Below are 16,932 nucleotides of genomic sequence, written 5' to 3'. Positions count from 1 at the left end.
TGGGTTAGATTAGGGGTATGTGGGTGGTGGGTTGTAATGTTGGGGGGGGGGGTATTGTATGTTTTTTTTACAGGCAAAATTATTTGGGGCATGCCCCGCAAATGGCCCTTTTCAGGGCTGGTAAGGTAAAAGAGCTTTGAACTTTTTTAATTTAGAATAGGGTAGGGCATTTTTTTTAATTTTGGGGGTCTTTGTTATTTTATTAGGGGGCTTAGAGTAGGTGTAATTAGTTTAAAATTGTTGTAATCTTTTTCTAATGTTTGTTTTTTATTTTATTTTTATTTTATTTTTTTATTTTTTGTAACTTAGTTCTTTTTTATTTTTTGTACTTTAGTTAGTTTATTTAATTGTAGTTATTTGTAGGTATTGTATTTAATTAATTTATTGATAGGGTAGTGTTAGGTTTAATTGTAGATAATTGTAGGTATTTTATTTAATTAATTTATTTATAGTGTAGCGTTAGGTTTAATTGTAACTTAGGTTAGGATTTATTTTACAGGTAATTTTGTAATTATTTTAACTATTTTAGCTATTAAATAGTTCTTAACTATTTAATAGCTATTGTACCTGGTTAAAATAAATACAAAGTTGCCTGTAAAATAAATATTAATCCTAAAATAGCTACAATATAATTATAATTTATATTGTAGCTATATTAGGATTTATTTTACAGGTAAGTATTTAGCTTTAAATAGGAATAATTTATTTAATAAGAGTTAATTTATTTCGTTAGATTTAAATTATATTTAATTTAGGGGGGGTGTTAGTGTTAGGGTTAGACTTAGCTTTAGGGGTTAATCCATTTATTAGAGTAGCGGCGAGATCCGGTCGGCAGATTAGGGGTTAATTATTGTAGGTAGCTGGCGGCGACGTTGTGGGGGGCAGATTAGGGGTTAATAAATATAATATAGGGGTCGGCGGTGTTAGGGGCAGCAGATTAGAGGTACATAACTATAATGTATGTTGCGGCGGTGTACGGAGCGGCAGATTAGGGGTTAATAATAATATGCAGGTGTCAGCTATAGCGGGGGCGGCAGATTAGGGGTTAATAAATATAACATAGTGGTCGGCGATGTTAGGGGCAGCAGATTAGGGGTACATAGGGATAACGTAGCTGGCGGCGGTGTACGGAGCGGCAGATTAGGGGTTAATAATAATATGCAGGGGTCAGCGATAGCGGGGGCAGCAGATTAGGGGTTAATAAGTGTAAGGTTAGGGGTGTTTAGACTCGGGGTACATGTTAGAGTGTTAGGTGCAGACATAGGAAGTGTTTTCCCATAGAAAACAATGGGGCTGCGTTAGGAGCTGAACGCTGCTTTTTTGCAGGTGTTAGGTTTTTTTTTCAGCTCAAACAGCCCCATTGTTTTCTATGGGGGAATCGTGCACAAGCACGTTTTTGAAGCTGGCCGCGTCCGTAAGCACCGCTGGTATTTAGAGTTGCAGTGGCGGTAAATATGGTCTACGCTCCATTTTTGGAGCCTAACGCAGCCCTTCAAAGAACTCTAAATACCAGCGGTATTTAAAAGGTGCGGGAGAAAAAAAGCACGCGTAGCTAACGCACTCCTTTGGCCGCCAAACTCTAAATCTAGCCGTAACTGTATGCTTTATATTCAGTAAAAAACCTTTTTGTTAAAACACCAGTGAGTGCCTACCTTTGTGGATTATTATATATATATATATGTGTGTATATGTGTGTGTATCATTTTTTTGAGTAAAGTGTGGGGGATTTCTAGCCCTGGTAATTAGTGTAGGACCCAGTTCCATAACAGATTAGCTTTTACCTTTTATTTTTATTTTTTTTATTATTAAATCATCAAGCCATTGGTGTTACCATTTTTCTTGAAATTTTGGCCAGGGTAATTAGTATACATTTGCATAAATAATTTTGCAGCATAACTCAGAAACTAAAGATCTTAGGAGACTGATTTAAATGATAATTTTCTTAAAATTAGGTTCCATCACACTTATAAGACTTTCATTATAACAGGGCTTTTATATCTTTCTTTATTGTTTACTTTTACCTAAACCTTAAAAATTCTGATGATATTGACTGAGTATCAACCCAATGCTGCAACAATCTGATAGCTTCTGATATTATATATGAGCCTAAGGCTCATGATGTAACTCCTACATTACATTTTAATTAACATAAATACCTCATCATGTTGGGTCTATAGAGTTTATGGAAAAAACATTGTTTTATACAACATCTGCATCTGACAGATTAACCTCTTTAGTGCTTTTGTTTAGATTATAACAATCTGAAGTAGAAAAATTACATACACAAATACAAAACATCATTAATTAACTGATGTACAGCAAAACTAGCACTTAGACAGAAAGTCCAAATTAAACTTTCATGATTCAGATAGGGCAAGCAATTTTAAACAACCTTCCAATTTACTTTTATCATAAAGAAAGTGCTAGTTCATGTGTGCCATATAAATAACATTGTGCTCACTATCGTGGAGTTATGCAGGAGTCAACACTGAATAGCTAAAATGCATCTCTGTCAAAAGAACTGAAATAAGGGGGCAGTCTGCAGAGGCTTAGACACAGGGTAATAAGAGAGGTAAAACGTGTATTAATATAATAGTGTTGGTTATGCAAACTGGGGAATGGGTAATAAAAGGATCATCTATCTTTTTAAATAAAAAAAATTCAAGTAGACTGTCTCTTTAAAAATCTACAAACTTATGAGGATGTACGTTTTTGCAGTTGATCATGTTGTTCCTGGTACTGGATCAACTCTCTTGACCTCTTTTGAGAAGTGGCACGAGATAGCTGACACCAAATCCTGCTGTGATTATTCTCTTCATGTGGACATCACTAACTGGTATGATGGAATCAGAGAAGAACTGGATATTTTAGTCCAAGACAAAGGTTGGTAAAATGTTCTCATTTGCCCTAGAAGGTTATGCTTTGCTAATAAGTATGTGCAAATTAGTAATATTAATTAGACAAAATGTTTGGTGCCTCTTGAAATGTACATAGCAGTCCCATCAGATTATTATTAGCTAAGAAATTCAGTAAGAAAATAAGTTTACATTTACACTTTGTGCTTTGTATTTTCTTCAGCTCTCTCTCGCTCACTCTCTCACTTGCTCTCTCTTGCTGCAAAAAAACTTTGCAGTGGTTCTCTCATTATTGAACTGTGACCCTGAAATAATCTATACAGCAATTGGGTGTAGTAGCTCATTTATAACTGTTAAATAAATATTGGCCACAGTAAAGGAGATATGATAAACATACTCAGTTATTTTCAAGGACTGTAAAAAAATGCAAATATTGATAACAAAATTAATTATGTAATTTTATATGCAGATTTTTTGTCGTGTTGTGCTAAATTACTGATGTACTGTGTGTATAAATAACCTTAATATATCTTTAATGGGGCCTTGTGAGTATTATATGCTAATACATTTTATTTAAAAAAAAAATTAGATTTAATAACAAAATTAACCAGACTGTAACATTCTGTTTGTTATTGTAGTTAACATTTCCTTCTTGCCTATTAACAAAACTCTTCTGTCATTTGGAACAGGTGTTAATTCATTTCAGGTGTACATGGCTTACAAAGATCTATACCAAATGTCAGATAGCCAGGTAATGTTTGTTTGTCTTACCTCAAATATAATATATATATATAGACCCCAGCCTCAATAAGCACTTACTATCAGACCCCAGCCTCAATAAGTACGTACCATCAGACCCCAGCCTCAATAAGTACGTACCATCAGACCCCAGCCTCAATAAGCACGTACCATCAGACCCCAGTCTCAATAAGCATGTACCATCAGACCCCAGTCTCAATAAGCATGTACCATCAGACCCCTGCCACAATAAGCACGTACCATCAGACCCCAGCCTCAATAAGTACGTACCATCAGACCCCAGCCTCAATAAGCACGTACCATCAGACCCCAGCCTCAATAAGTACGTACCATCAGACCCCAGCCTCAATAAGCACTTACCATCAGACCCCAGCCTCAATAAGTACGTACCATCAGACCCCAGCCTCAATAAGCACGTACCATCAGACCCCAGTCTCAATAAGCACATACCATCAGACCCCAGTCTCAGTAAGCATATACCATCAGACCCCAGTCTCAATAAGCATGTACCATCAGACCCCAGTCTCAATAAGCATGTACCATCAGACCCCTGCCACAATAAGCACTTACCATCAGACTCCAGCCTCAATAAGCATGTACCATCAGACCACAGTCTCAGTAAGCACATACCATCAGATCCCAGTCTCAGTAAGCATGTACCATCAGACCCCAGTTTCAATAAGCACGTACCATCAGACCCCAGTTTCAATAAGCACGTACCATCAGACCCCAGTTTAAATAAGCATGTACCATCAGACCCCAGCCTCAATAAGCACTTACCATCAGACGCCAGTCTCAATAAGCATCAGACCCCAGCCTCAATAAGCACGTACCATCAGACCCCAGTCTCAATAAGCATGTACCATCAGACCCCAGCCTTAATAAGCATGTACCATCAGACCCCAGTCTCAATAAGCACTTACCATTAGACCCCAGCCTCAATAAGCACATACCATCAGACCCCAGTCTCAATAAGCACATACCATCAGACCCCAGTCTCAATAAGCATGTACCATCAGAACCCTGCCTCAATAAGCACGTACCATCAGGCCCCAGTCTCAGTAAGCACGTACCATCAGACCCCAGTTTAAATAAGCATGTACCATCAGACCCCAGCCTCAATAAGCACTTACCATCAGACGCCAGTCTCAATAAGCATCAGACCCCAGCCTCAATAAGCACGTACCATCAGACCCCAGTCTCAATAAGCATGTACCATCAGACCCCAGCCTTAATAAGCATGTACCATCAGACCCCAGTCTCAATAAGCACTTACCATTAGACCCCAGCCTCAATAAGCACATACCATCAGACCCCAGTCTCAATAAGCACATACCATCAGACCCCAGTCTCAATAAGCATGTACCATCAGAACCCTGCCTCAATAAGCACTTACCATCAGACCCCAGCCTCAATAAGCACGTACCATCAGGCCCCAGTCTCAGTAAGCACGTACCATCAGACCCCTGCCTCAATAAGCACTTACCATCAGACCCCAGCCTCAATAAGCATGTACCATCAGACCACAGTCTCAATAAGCACTTACCATCAGACCCCAGTCTCAATAAGCATCAGACCTCAGTCTTAGTAAGCATGTACTATCAGACCCCAGTTTCAATAAGCACGTACCATCAGACTCCAGTCTAAATAAGCATCAGACCCCAGTCTCAGTAAGCATGTACCATCAGAGCCCAGCCTCAATAAACTCTTACCATCAGACCCCAGTCTCAGTAAGGATGTAGCATCAGACCCCAGTCTCAATAAGCATGTACTATCAGACCCCAGTCTCAGTAAGCAGTGGTGCCTATAATATAATATATAGCTTAGCAATACACCTAACATGACCTCTCCTATTGCAATTAACTTTAACCATGACCCCAGAGTCAACCCTATTTGCCACTTCTTTAGTAGCATCCCTGGCTACACTAGCAACCCCAGATCCCTAACCACCACCCCTGAGCACCCACCCCTAACATCTAAAGTCTCCCTACATAAATCTAACTCTACTAATACCATTTCACACTCAAGGGACCACTTCTACACAGCCCCCATACAACCAAACCTTAATATCTAAGGACTCCAGGAGTGCATTTTGACATAGATCAACTAGGCCTCTGCATAGGGCAGTACATTTCCTGGGGTAGTTTTATTGCCTTTCCTCACGTATTTGTGGAAAATGTTTTATTTATTAGTTGTATTACAAATCAGTTGTCCCTGCTTTTCCAGTGGCAGTGAATGACCCCCCCCCCCCATGCATCCTTGACCCTCAGATGTGAAAACCATATGAGGCAAATATGAGTTAATATTTTTGGGGGTTCGGGGGAGTGGGGTTCGGAAGTGCAGATTTCCATGAGCTTAAGGCAGCACAAAAACTAAATATATCACTGGGGAAAAAAACAATATTAGCACACAGTTCCCCTACTTTTCTTGTTATTCAGTCTATAGTGAGTGAAATCACTGCAATTATTGATGTGTAATAGTTTCTCATTCAGCAGCATCCTATCTCTAAAAATTAAAAAAGAGGTGAGAGGAGTTTGGCTAACTAAGGAGAGTCTTAGGAGAGTTAGTATATTTAGGCTGCTGCACCGCTGTATGACAGCAGTTTTGCAGGAATGCTAAACAGTTGCAAGAGCACTAGGTGGCGGTAGTGTTTCCTACCACGTAGTGCTTCAGGTAAATGTACATTACACTAACTAGGTACTGTATTACACTATGTATGCGCTTCAACAAAGAATACCATTAGAACTTAGCAAATTTGATAATATAAGTTAATTGGAAACTTTTTAAAAATAGTATGCTCGGTCTGAATCACAAAATAAATATTTTGGGTTTCATGTGTCTTCAAGGTTCAAATTTGTAATGTACAAAGATAAAGAAGAGGTTATAAAAGTGTCTAATTTTAAAAAATACATTTTATTTATATGGCTTTGTTATTTTACATAGGTTTAATACTCTTCTTACTTTATTTGTATTTAAAAAAAATACTGATATGTTCATTTTATTTATAAATTTTGTATTTATTATTTTTAACCGTTTCTCTCCTCTTTAGCTGTATGAAATCTTTACATTCCTTAAGGAACTTGGTGCTGTTATCTTGGTCCATGCTGAAAATGGAGATTTAATAGCTCAGGTGAGATTTTAACTTGGTTTTATTAACAATTATTAACAATCAGCTAGATTACGAGTTTTGCAGTAAGAGGGGTGCGGTGCCAACTTGCACGTTATTGTCACCGCTCACTTACCTACAGCGCTGGTATTACAGGTTTTCCTAAACCCGGCATTAAAAGGCAAGAAGTGAGCGTAGAGCAAAATTGTGCTCCATACCGCACTCCAATACCAGTGCTGCTTAAGTCAGTGGTGAGCTGGTTGTACGTGCTTGTGCATGATTTCCCCATAGACATCAATGGGGAGAGCCGGCTGAGAAAAAGTCTAACACCTGCAATAAAGCAGCGTAAAGATCCGTAACGCAGCCCCATTGATTCCTATGGGGAAACAACATTTATGTCTACACCTAGAACCCTAACATGAACCCCGAGTCTAAACACCCCTAATCTTACACTTATTAACCCCTAATCTGCTGCTCCGGACATCGCCGACACCTACATTGTATTTATTAACCCCTAATCTGCTGCCCCCAACATCGCCGACACCTACATTATATTTATTAACCCATAATCTGCCGCCCCCAACGTCGCCGCCACTATACTAAAGTTATTAACCCCTAAACCTAAGTCTAACACTAACCCTAACACCCACTAACTTAAATATAATTAAAATAAATCTAAATAAAACCTACTATTAATAACTAAATAATTCCTATTTAAAACTAAATACTTACCTATAAAATATTTTTTTTTTATTTTGATAGGGCTATTAGATTAGGTGTAATTAGTTTAAATATCTTGTAATTTGCTTTTTATTTTTTGTAATTTAGTGTTTGTTTTTTGTAATTTAGGTATTTGTATTTAATTTTGTTAATTGTATTTAATTTAGGTAATTTATTTAATTGTAGTGTAAGGTTAGGTGTTAGTGTAACTCAGGTTAGGTTTTATTTTACAGGTACATTTGTATTTATTTAGCTAGGTAGTTAGTAAATAGTTAATAACTATTTAGTAACTATTCTACCTAGTTAAAATAAATACAAACTTGCCTGTAAAATAAAAATAAACCCTAAGCTAGATACAATGTATATTGTCGCTAGCTTAGGGTTTATTTTATAGGTAAGTATTTAGTTAATGATAGGAATTTTTATTTAGATTTATTTTAATTATATTTAAGTTAGGGGGTGTTAGGGTTAGGGTTAGACTTAAGTTTAGGGGTTAATAAATTTGATATAGTGGCGGAGACGTTGGGGGCGGCAGATTAGGGGTTAATAAATGTAGGTAGGTGGCGGCGATGTTAGGGGCGGCAGATTAGTGGTTAATAATATGTAACTAGTGTTTGCAATGCGGGAGTGCGGCGGTTTAGGGGTTAATATGTTTATTCTAGTGGCGGCGATGACCGGAGAGGCAGATTAGGGGTTAATAATTTTATTTTAGTGCTTGCGATGCGGGAGGGCCTCGGTTTAGGGGTTAATAGGTAGTTTATGGGCGTTAGTGTACTTTTTAGCATTATAGTTATGAGTTTTATGCTACAGCTTTGTAGTGTAAAACTCATATCTACTAACTTTAGAATGCATTACGAATCTTGCGGGATAGGCTGTACCACTCACTTTTTGACCTAAAAAAAAAAGCTTGTAATACCGGCGCAATGGAAGTCCCATTGAAAAAAGACTTTACGCAAATTGCGTAAATTAATTTGCGGTACGGCCAAAAAAGTGTGCGGGACAGCTGTACCTATAAGACTCGTAATAGCAGCGGTAGTAAAAAAGCAGCGTTATGAGCCTTAACGCTGCTTTTTTACTCATAACGCAAAACTCGTAATCTAGCCAAATGTATTAAAAAATATAATTTAGAAAGAAAAAAAAAATTTTAATAAATAATTGTGTGGGCTAGTAAAGTAATTGTAAATAATTAAAATAAATGTGTGTTTTTAATGTAAACTAGAAAATATGATTTTAATATTCTGCATTATTAATTATTGCTATTTTATATTAGGTTTACTAAGGGTTGGAAAGTAATAAGAATGAATCATACATTAGTTATATTGTAGAAGCATCCAAATGCAGATACTATGGGAAAAATCAGATGCTCATGTTTGCTCTAAATTTAAAAAAAATAAAAATAATATATTTTCAATAAATGTAATGGTAACAATAGGTTTTGTGTTATAAAATATAGTATGTTGTTAAGATCAAAGTGTTAAATCCATTTAAATATTAGTTATTGAGTTCTGTTTCCATAGACTACAACTATTTTTTATTAGAAGGACATTGTACAAAATGCTATCGTGATTATGAAACAGGAACATTTAAACATGTCAAAAATATTTTCTTTTTGTCCAAGAAATTTTAAATAAAAATAGTTTACATTTAATTTGAAAATAATTCAGCAATGTCAGTATGATATTATGATAGTATCAAATTCTCATTGGCCGATAGGAACAGACATCTGTGTACTCCCTACATTAGTAGTGCACAGACCATACTGCTCTATTTATTTATTTAAGATGAAAATGTATTAGCTTTGTACTTCACATTAAAAAAAACATTCCAAATAGTTAAAGGGGCAGTTTACCCAAAATGTTTTCACTTTAATTTGTTCCCAGTGATCTATTTTTCCTGCTGGAGTGTATTAAATTGTTTACAAGTAGATCATTTACCCTTATTTCAGCATTTGAAATAGCTGCTTTAGCCTGTGGTAACCCCACATATACTAAAAGTTTCTATGACAGGCAATGTAAACACAGCCAACAAAGGGACAGTCAACTCTAAGGCCTCTAGTTATCAAGCCGTCAACCTCAAATACGCTGGAATTCCGCAGCATATTTGTGGCGAGGCTGATTCGCCTAAGTTATCAAGCCCTACACACCGGCAAAAGTAGGGGGGGGGCAGGATAGGGGTTAATAGGTATTATGTAGGTGGCGGCGGGGTCCGGGATCGGCGGTTTAGGGGTTAATATATTTATTATAGTTGCGGCAGGGTCAAGGAGCGGCGGTTTAGGGGTTAATAACTTTATTTAGTTGCGGGGGGCTCCGGGGGCGGCAGTATAGGGGGTAGAACAGTATAGTATAGTGTGGGTGCTTAGTGACAGCTTATCAATAAAGCTGTAAAAAGCCGAAGAGCAGCGAGATCGGATGAGTGATAACTATCACAGTCCGCTGCTCATCACCCCGTACTTGCTGCATTTATACCTCAGCAAACAATATCTCATAGAGAGTTATTTTTATATTTATTTGTTATACCGAAAAATCTGTTATATAATACTTTCACATAAATTAATGTGTATTTGTATTTCTTGAAGTCATGATATGAGTTTATCTCATGTTTTTTTTTTATAAATGATTATTAATGCTAGAATTTGTACATATATTTTTGCACATAATTGTATATATATATATATATATATATATATATATATATATATATATATACACTGTATGTGTGTGTGTGTTATGTCAGAAATATTTTCTAAACTTATTTACATGTCCCTAAATTCATTTTTGTGTTTGAAACAATGTTGTCTTTCATATCTCTGTGTTTATTTATACCACTATATGTATGTAGTGTAAATTTATTATTATTCTGAGCAGGAATAATTGTGAATATAACATGTAATCAGAGTATCATATGAATTTATTTGCAATCATTGGATATTTTAAGAGCTGGGCCAGTTTTCTCCCTGTACCTGTGTAACCCCTCCTGATTGCAATCTAGTTTTAAAAACCACCCCTTCACAGGTGTTATAAAATGGGCTGGCATATAAGGTGACATTTCTTACTGAAAAAGAAATTCAAGAGAAGGAAGAAATACACTGAAAATAGCATGACAGTAAAGAGGTGATTTTAATTTCTGCTGTATCTGAATCATGACAGTTTAGTTAGGTGGGCTATCCCTTTGAGCTATCAGTTTAAGATTATATTGAATAAAACATGAATTCAAATTTTAAAATCATTGTCTAAAATATTAGACTGTGTGTCCTAATGTCAGCATCAATGTTTATCTTTAATACTAATTTCACATATACATAATTTCAAAGTATAATACACAATGTAACAACTGGCACTTAGAAGTTCTGATGAATGATTAATGACACAAGTATCGAGCAATTTGATTTGTTAGTGATAGTTTAAAATGTATATTTGAATCAAATTGGCTGATGTCATAAATCATGTGATTATGCATATTCCCATCAAAAGTGGTTGAAAAATTCACTAGTGTGTGGCTTGTTTTGGAGTTTGCATCATAATTGGTGCAAAGTGGAGAGTGTGACTTGTATTACATGGCTTAAACATGGTGCACATAGATTTTTCACAAAAAATAAAAAGGAATTTAGCTATATTATGTTGTGTATTTATTTCATTTTTATCTCTATATCTATTAGTGTGACAAGTTTGGGGCAAAACTTTTCAACAAATTTGTAGAAATAATATTGTCCCCTTGCTTTGTAATGAGAGACAAATTTGTAGCATAATCCATAAGTAGTAATGTATTTTTAATTTTTATCCCTATATCTACTAGTGTACCAAATATGGAGCAATAATATTGTTTGATTTAGAAAGGGTATACAATTTTAATAGAGTTTCTAATTTACTTTTATTATGTAATATATTTAATTCTCTTGCAGCATCGAACATAAGCTTTCTGTGTCTTCAAACTCCCATTGAGTTCTATGGCATCCGCAACCTCAAGGGTGCCGGATTGAAAACTAGGTACGCTGTGTGGGAATTCACATGAGCGGTACCTGTTAAATATTTGATAAATTGGGAAAAGGGTCAAATAGAGTTGAATTTGAAACATCTGTAATGACGCAAGCATCGATCTGCGTCACATTGAGATTGCGGGATCGTATATTTCAATATTTGCCGATCTTGACGCTTTGATAACTACAGTGGATCAATCTCGTTACAAATACGATGTGGGATTCAAGCGTATTTCTAGTGACGCTTTGCTAAATATACCCCTAAGCCTCTTCTGACAGCCCCCTGATCACATGAATTTTAACTTATTATCTAGTGACTTGCATTTTAGCCAATTAGTGTTGTGTTGTGCACAACTCCGCGGGCGTGAGCACAATGTTATCACACACAAGAACTAGCAGTATCTTGTTGTGAAAAGCTAATAAAAAATGCATGTGATAAGAGGCTGTCTGTAGTGGGTTAAAAACAGGCAGAATGTAGAGGTTTAAATTTTATAAAGTATATTAATATAACAATGTTGGTTGTGCAGAGCTGAGGAATGGTTAGTAAAGGCATTATCTATCTTTTTCAACAATAACCATTTTGGTGTTCACTGTCCCTTTAACTAATAAAATGATAATTTTCCATTGTTCTCTCTAAGTATTGGTCTTTGGTTTACAAACAGATATAAGATAAGCAAGCAAGTGTGTGTACATAAAGTGATAACATAATGAGATGTCATTTTACCTGCAAGCTCAACCCATTTCAATAGGCTGTGGTTTCAAATCACAAAACCAACAATTTCATTTACACAAACCTGAAAATGCAATTTCTCATACATTTTATACTCAGCAGCTGGTATAACAAGTCATTGGAAATACATTAAGGGAAAAACAATTTTACAGTATATTGTCCCTTTAACTACACCTCTTTCATGTTGGGGGTGAGATAACAATTTTGTTATTATTATTTTATTGATTTATGAGACCAAAAAGTTATTATTAATTAAAAGCGATTACCAGAGATGTGAAGGTTTTGCTGCAATAGCACTTTGTGCTTGCTGGTACTATAAAACCTATAAAAGGCTACATAATAGATTGCAGTTACTAGAAAAATCCCTCACAGCATTACTGCTGAGAAATTCTCATTTCCTTTTGTTTCACTAAATTGTGTGACAGTTACAAGCACTGCAGTAATGACAGTGTTTTATCTAAATAGGAACAGAAACGGATATTAGATATGGGAATAACTGGACCAGAAGGACATCCTCTCAGCAGACCTGAAGAGGTACAATTATGTGCATTTATTCTCCATCTTTCTGTATTTCAGTCTCTTAAAGGGATAGTCTAGTCAAAATTAAACTTTAATGATTCAGATAGGGCATGCAATTTTAAGCAACTTTCTAATGTACTCCTATTATCAATTTTTCTTTGTTCTCTTGGTATCTTTATTTGAAAAGCAGGAATGTAAGCTTAGGGGTCGAACAATTTTTGGTTCAGCACCTAGGTAGCGCTTGCTAAATTGTGTCTAAATGTAGCCACCAATCAGCAAACACTACCCAGATGTAGAACCAAAAATGGGCTGACTCCTAAGCTTACATTCTTGCCTTTTCAAATAAAGATACCAAGAGAACGTAGAAAATCTGATAATTGGAGTAAATTAGAAAGTTGCATGCTCTGTCTGAATCATTAAAGTATAATTTTGACTATACTATTCCTTTAAGGACACTTTTTTAATGTTTAAGCTGTTTTTTCTACTATAACTCTTTACTGTTACCAGATGTGTCTGAATAAAATACAGTTTTGCTTTTACCACTTGGTTGTAATGAATGTTTTCTCTTTCTACAGCTTGAAGCTGAAGCTGTATTCCGGGCAATTACTATAGCAAGTAGAATTAACTGTCCTGTTTACATAACCAAAGTCATGAGTAAGAGTGCTTCCGATGTTATTGCACTAGCAAGAAAGAGAGGTATGTCAGCTTTTATTCTGAAATAACCATGTACTCACATGTTGTAATTTAGATTGGAAAGAAAACACAATGAGGCCTATTTAACAAAGGTCTTGCGGACCCGATCTGACAGTGCGGATCAGATACGCAAGACCTCGCTGAATGTGGAGAGCAATAAGCTCTCCATATTCAGCATTGCACCAGCAGCTCACAAGAGCTGATGGTGCAACGCCGCCCCCTGCAGACTCGCGGCCAATGGGTTATGGAGCCGCGGTCTTTAGACAGCTGCTTCATAACTGCTGTTCCTGGCGAGTCTGAAGACTCGCCAGAAACACAGGCCCACAAGCTTCATACGGAGCTTGATAAATGGCCCTCCAAGCGTCCGAGTCAGTTTAATTAAAACTAGAGTCGTTAATAATATACATTCTGCTGACATCATTAAAGGGACATTAAACACTAGATAAATGTTAGATAGAATGATGATGCATTCAAAGAAAAGATTAGTCTGAGAATAGCATGTTGATGTATTTTTAAAAAATTAATTAGCTGTTTAAATAGTGACAAAATAATTGTAAAGTTTTAGGGGTCGATTTATCAAAGCTGAGGCAGAAAGGGGCACATATACGCGCCCCTGTCCGCCTCGGCTTGTCTCTGGCAGGGCGAATTTCCCCGGAGGAAATTACCATTGCACACAAGCGCTATTTTGCACTCGCTTGCAATCCCGCCCCCTGCCCGCGCACAGCCAATCATGCGCGGGCAGGAGCTGTCAATCTCCTCGGTCGGACTAGACCATGGAGATTGCATATATATATATAATTTATCATTTTGTATTAGCATCTCAAAGTGTTTAATGTCCCTCCAACCACTTTAACATCATAGGTACCAGTTCCTGTGTTGTTCTATGTAGCAGATTCACTAATGTTCTTATATATTATGGAGATATAAATTTTTGTCCACTGACATTCTGTTGCTTTCTATAGTTTATGGTAAATATGTGTGAATAATGAAACAGAAGTAGATTTTGATGGCAGATCATGAAACCAAACATGTTTCTTTCTTGATTCATTGATTCATTTTCTTGGTATTGAAGGAGCAGCAATGCACTACTGGGAGCTAACTTAACAGATCTGTAAGCTAATGACAAAAGGTATATATGTGCAGTCACAAATCAGCAGCTAGCTCCCAGATCCTGAGCCTACCTAGGTATTCTTTTTAACATCGGATACCAAGAGAAAGAAGGACATTAGATAATAAGAGTAAATTGGAAAATTGTTTAAAACTATATGCTCTATCTGAGTCATGAAAGAAAATGAAATGTATGCTTACCTGATAAATTTGTTTCTTTCTTGACACGGAGAGCACCACAGCAAAGCTGTTAAATACAACTCCCCTTACCCACAACCCCCAGTCATTCGACCAAAGGGAAAGGAGAAAGGAAGTAATATAAGGTGCAGAGGTGCCTGAGGTTATGAAAAAATAAACTGCCTGAAAATACAGGGCGGGCCGTGGACTCACAGTGTCAAGAAAGAAACAAATTTATCAGGTAAGCATAAATTTCATTTTCTTTCTAATGACACGGATCATCATAATTACTATTGGGAGTCAATACCCAAGCTAGAGGACACGAATGATAAGGGAGGGACAAGACAGTTAACCTAAGCAGAAAGCACCACTGCTTGAAGAACCTTTCTCCCAAAAACAGCCTCAGCTGAAGCAAAAGTATCACATTTGTAAAATTTAGAAAAAGTGTGTAAAGATGACCAAGTGGCATCCTTGCAAATCTGATCTACAGAAGCACCATTTTTGAAAGCCCAGGTAGAAGAAACAGCCCTCGTGATTTTCTCAGGAGGGTGCTGACCAGCAGTCTCATATGCCAAGCGAATAATATTTCTTAACCAACAAGAAAGCGAAGTAGACCCTCCTGGAGAAAAGACAAAATCCTAGGAATCCTGACTCTACTCCAAGAGTAGCCCTTAGATTCACACTAATACAGATATTTACGCCATATCTCTTGTAATAAATGTTTCTAGTCACAGGCTTACGCGCCTGAATCATAGTTTCAATAACAGACTCACAAAAACCACGCTTAGATAGAATCAAGCGTTCAATCTCCAAGCAGTCAGCTTCATAGAAACAAGATTTGGATGAAGGAAGGGACCCTGAAGTAGAAGGTCCTTCCTCAATGGAAGACTCCAAGGTGGAAAAGATGACATCTCCACCAGATCTGCATACCAGATCCTGCAAGGCCACGCCAGAGCAATGAGAATTACTGACGCCCTCTCCTGTCGAATCCGAGCAATAACTCGAGGAAGAAGGGCAAATGGAGGAAACACGTATGCCAGACTGAACTTCCAAGGAACTGCCAGAGCATCTATTAGAACCGCTTGAGGATCCTTTAACCTCGAACCGTACTTCGAAAGCTTGGCATTGTGACGAGATGCCATAAGATCCAATTCCGGTTGACCCCACTTGAGAATCATACTTGAAAACACCTCCGGATGGAAGTTCCCACTCCCCCGGATGAAAAGACTGTCTGCTCAGAAAATCCGCTTCCCAATTGTCCACCCCTGGAATATGGATTGCAGACAGACAACAATTGTGAGCCTCCACCCACTGAATAATCCTGGCTACTTCCTTCATTGCCAAGGAACTCCAAGTTCCTCCCTGATGATTGATGTAAGCCACGGACGTTATATTGTCTGACTGAAATCTGATAAACTGGGTTGAGGCCAACTGAGGCCAGGCCAGAAGAGCACTGAAAATTTCCCTCAGCTCTAAGACATTTATAGGAAGAACCGATTCCTCCTGAGTCCACAGACCCTGAGCCTTCAACGAACTCTAGACAGCTCCCCAACCCAGCAGACTGGCATCCTTGGTCACAATCACCCAGGAAGGCCTGCGAAAACAGGTTCTCTGGGAGAGAAGATCCTGAGACAACCACCATGGAAGAGAATCTCTTGCAGCCTGATCTAGAACAATCTTTGGAGACAGATCCGTATAATCTCCGTTCCACTGTCTCAGCATGCATAACTGCAGAGGTCTGAGATGGAACCGAGCAAACGGAATGATGTCCATGACTGAGACCATCAGACCAATAACCTCCATACACTGGGCCACTGACGGCTGAGAGGATGATTGAAGAGCCAGACATGAATTGAACATTTTTGACTTCCTTGCTTCTGTCAAAAAGATCTTCATTTCCAGAGAATCTAAAAATGGTTCCCAAGAATTGGAATAAAAACCTATTCCCTGCTCCTGAACTGGAACAGGAACGATCACTCCCATGTCGGAAAGATCCTGAACACAACTTAAGAATGCCTTTCTTTTTATCTGGTCTACAGATAACCTTGATAGATGAAACCTGCCCCTGGGAGGAAAATTTTTGAACTCCAGCCTGTATCCCTGGGACACAATATCTATCACCCAGGGATCTGGAACATCCCGAACCCAGGCTTGAGCGAAAAAAGACAGCCTGCCCCCCACACAATCCATTCCCGGATCGGGGGCAGAGCCTTCATGCTGACTTTGAATCAGCGGCAGGCTTCTTAGATTGCTTCCCCTTGCTCCATGACTGATTATGTCTCCAAGAAGGCTT

General features: G+C 37.6%; 1 protein-coding gene across 2 annotated transcripts in view; it reads left to right on the top strand.

The window, feature by feature from the left end:
- Positions 1 to 16,932, top strand: part of CRMP1 (collapsin response mediator protein 1) — a 183,843-nt gene that overhangs the window by 118,382 nt on the left and 48,529 nt on the right. For both annotated transcript variants that reach the window (XM_053700903.1, XM_053700902.1), the window contains 5 exons: positions 2,719 to 2,883; positions 3,545 to 3,606; positions 6,664 to 6,744; positions 12,609 to 12,677; positions 13,238 to 13,358. In XM_053700903.1, coding sequence (XP_053556878.1) covers positions 2,719 to 2,883; positions 3,545 to 3,606; positions 6,664 to 6,744; positions 12,609 to 12,677; positions 13,238 to 13,358 — 498 coding nt within the window. The remainder of the gene's footprint in view (positions 1 to 2,718; positions 2,884 to 3,544; positions 3,607 to 6,663; positions 6,745 to 12,608; positions 12,678 to 13,237; positions 13,359 to 16,932) is intronic.

This window comes from Bombina bombina, chromosome 2 (genome assembly GCF_027579735.1).
Source record: "Bombina bombina isolate aBomBom1 chromosome 2, aBomBom1.pri, whole genome shotgun sequence".
Lineage (NCBI taxonomy): Eukaryota > Metazoa > Chordata > Amphibia > Anura > Bombinatoridae > Bombina > Bombina bombina.
This window is presented reverse-complemented; position numbering and strand designations above follow the sequence as displayed.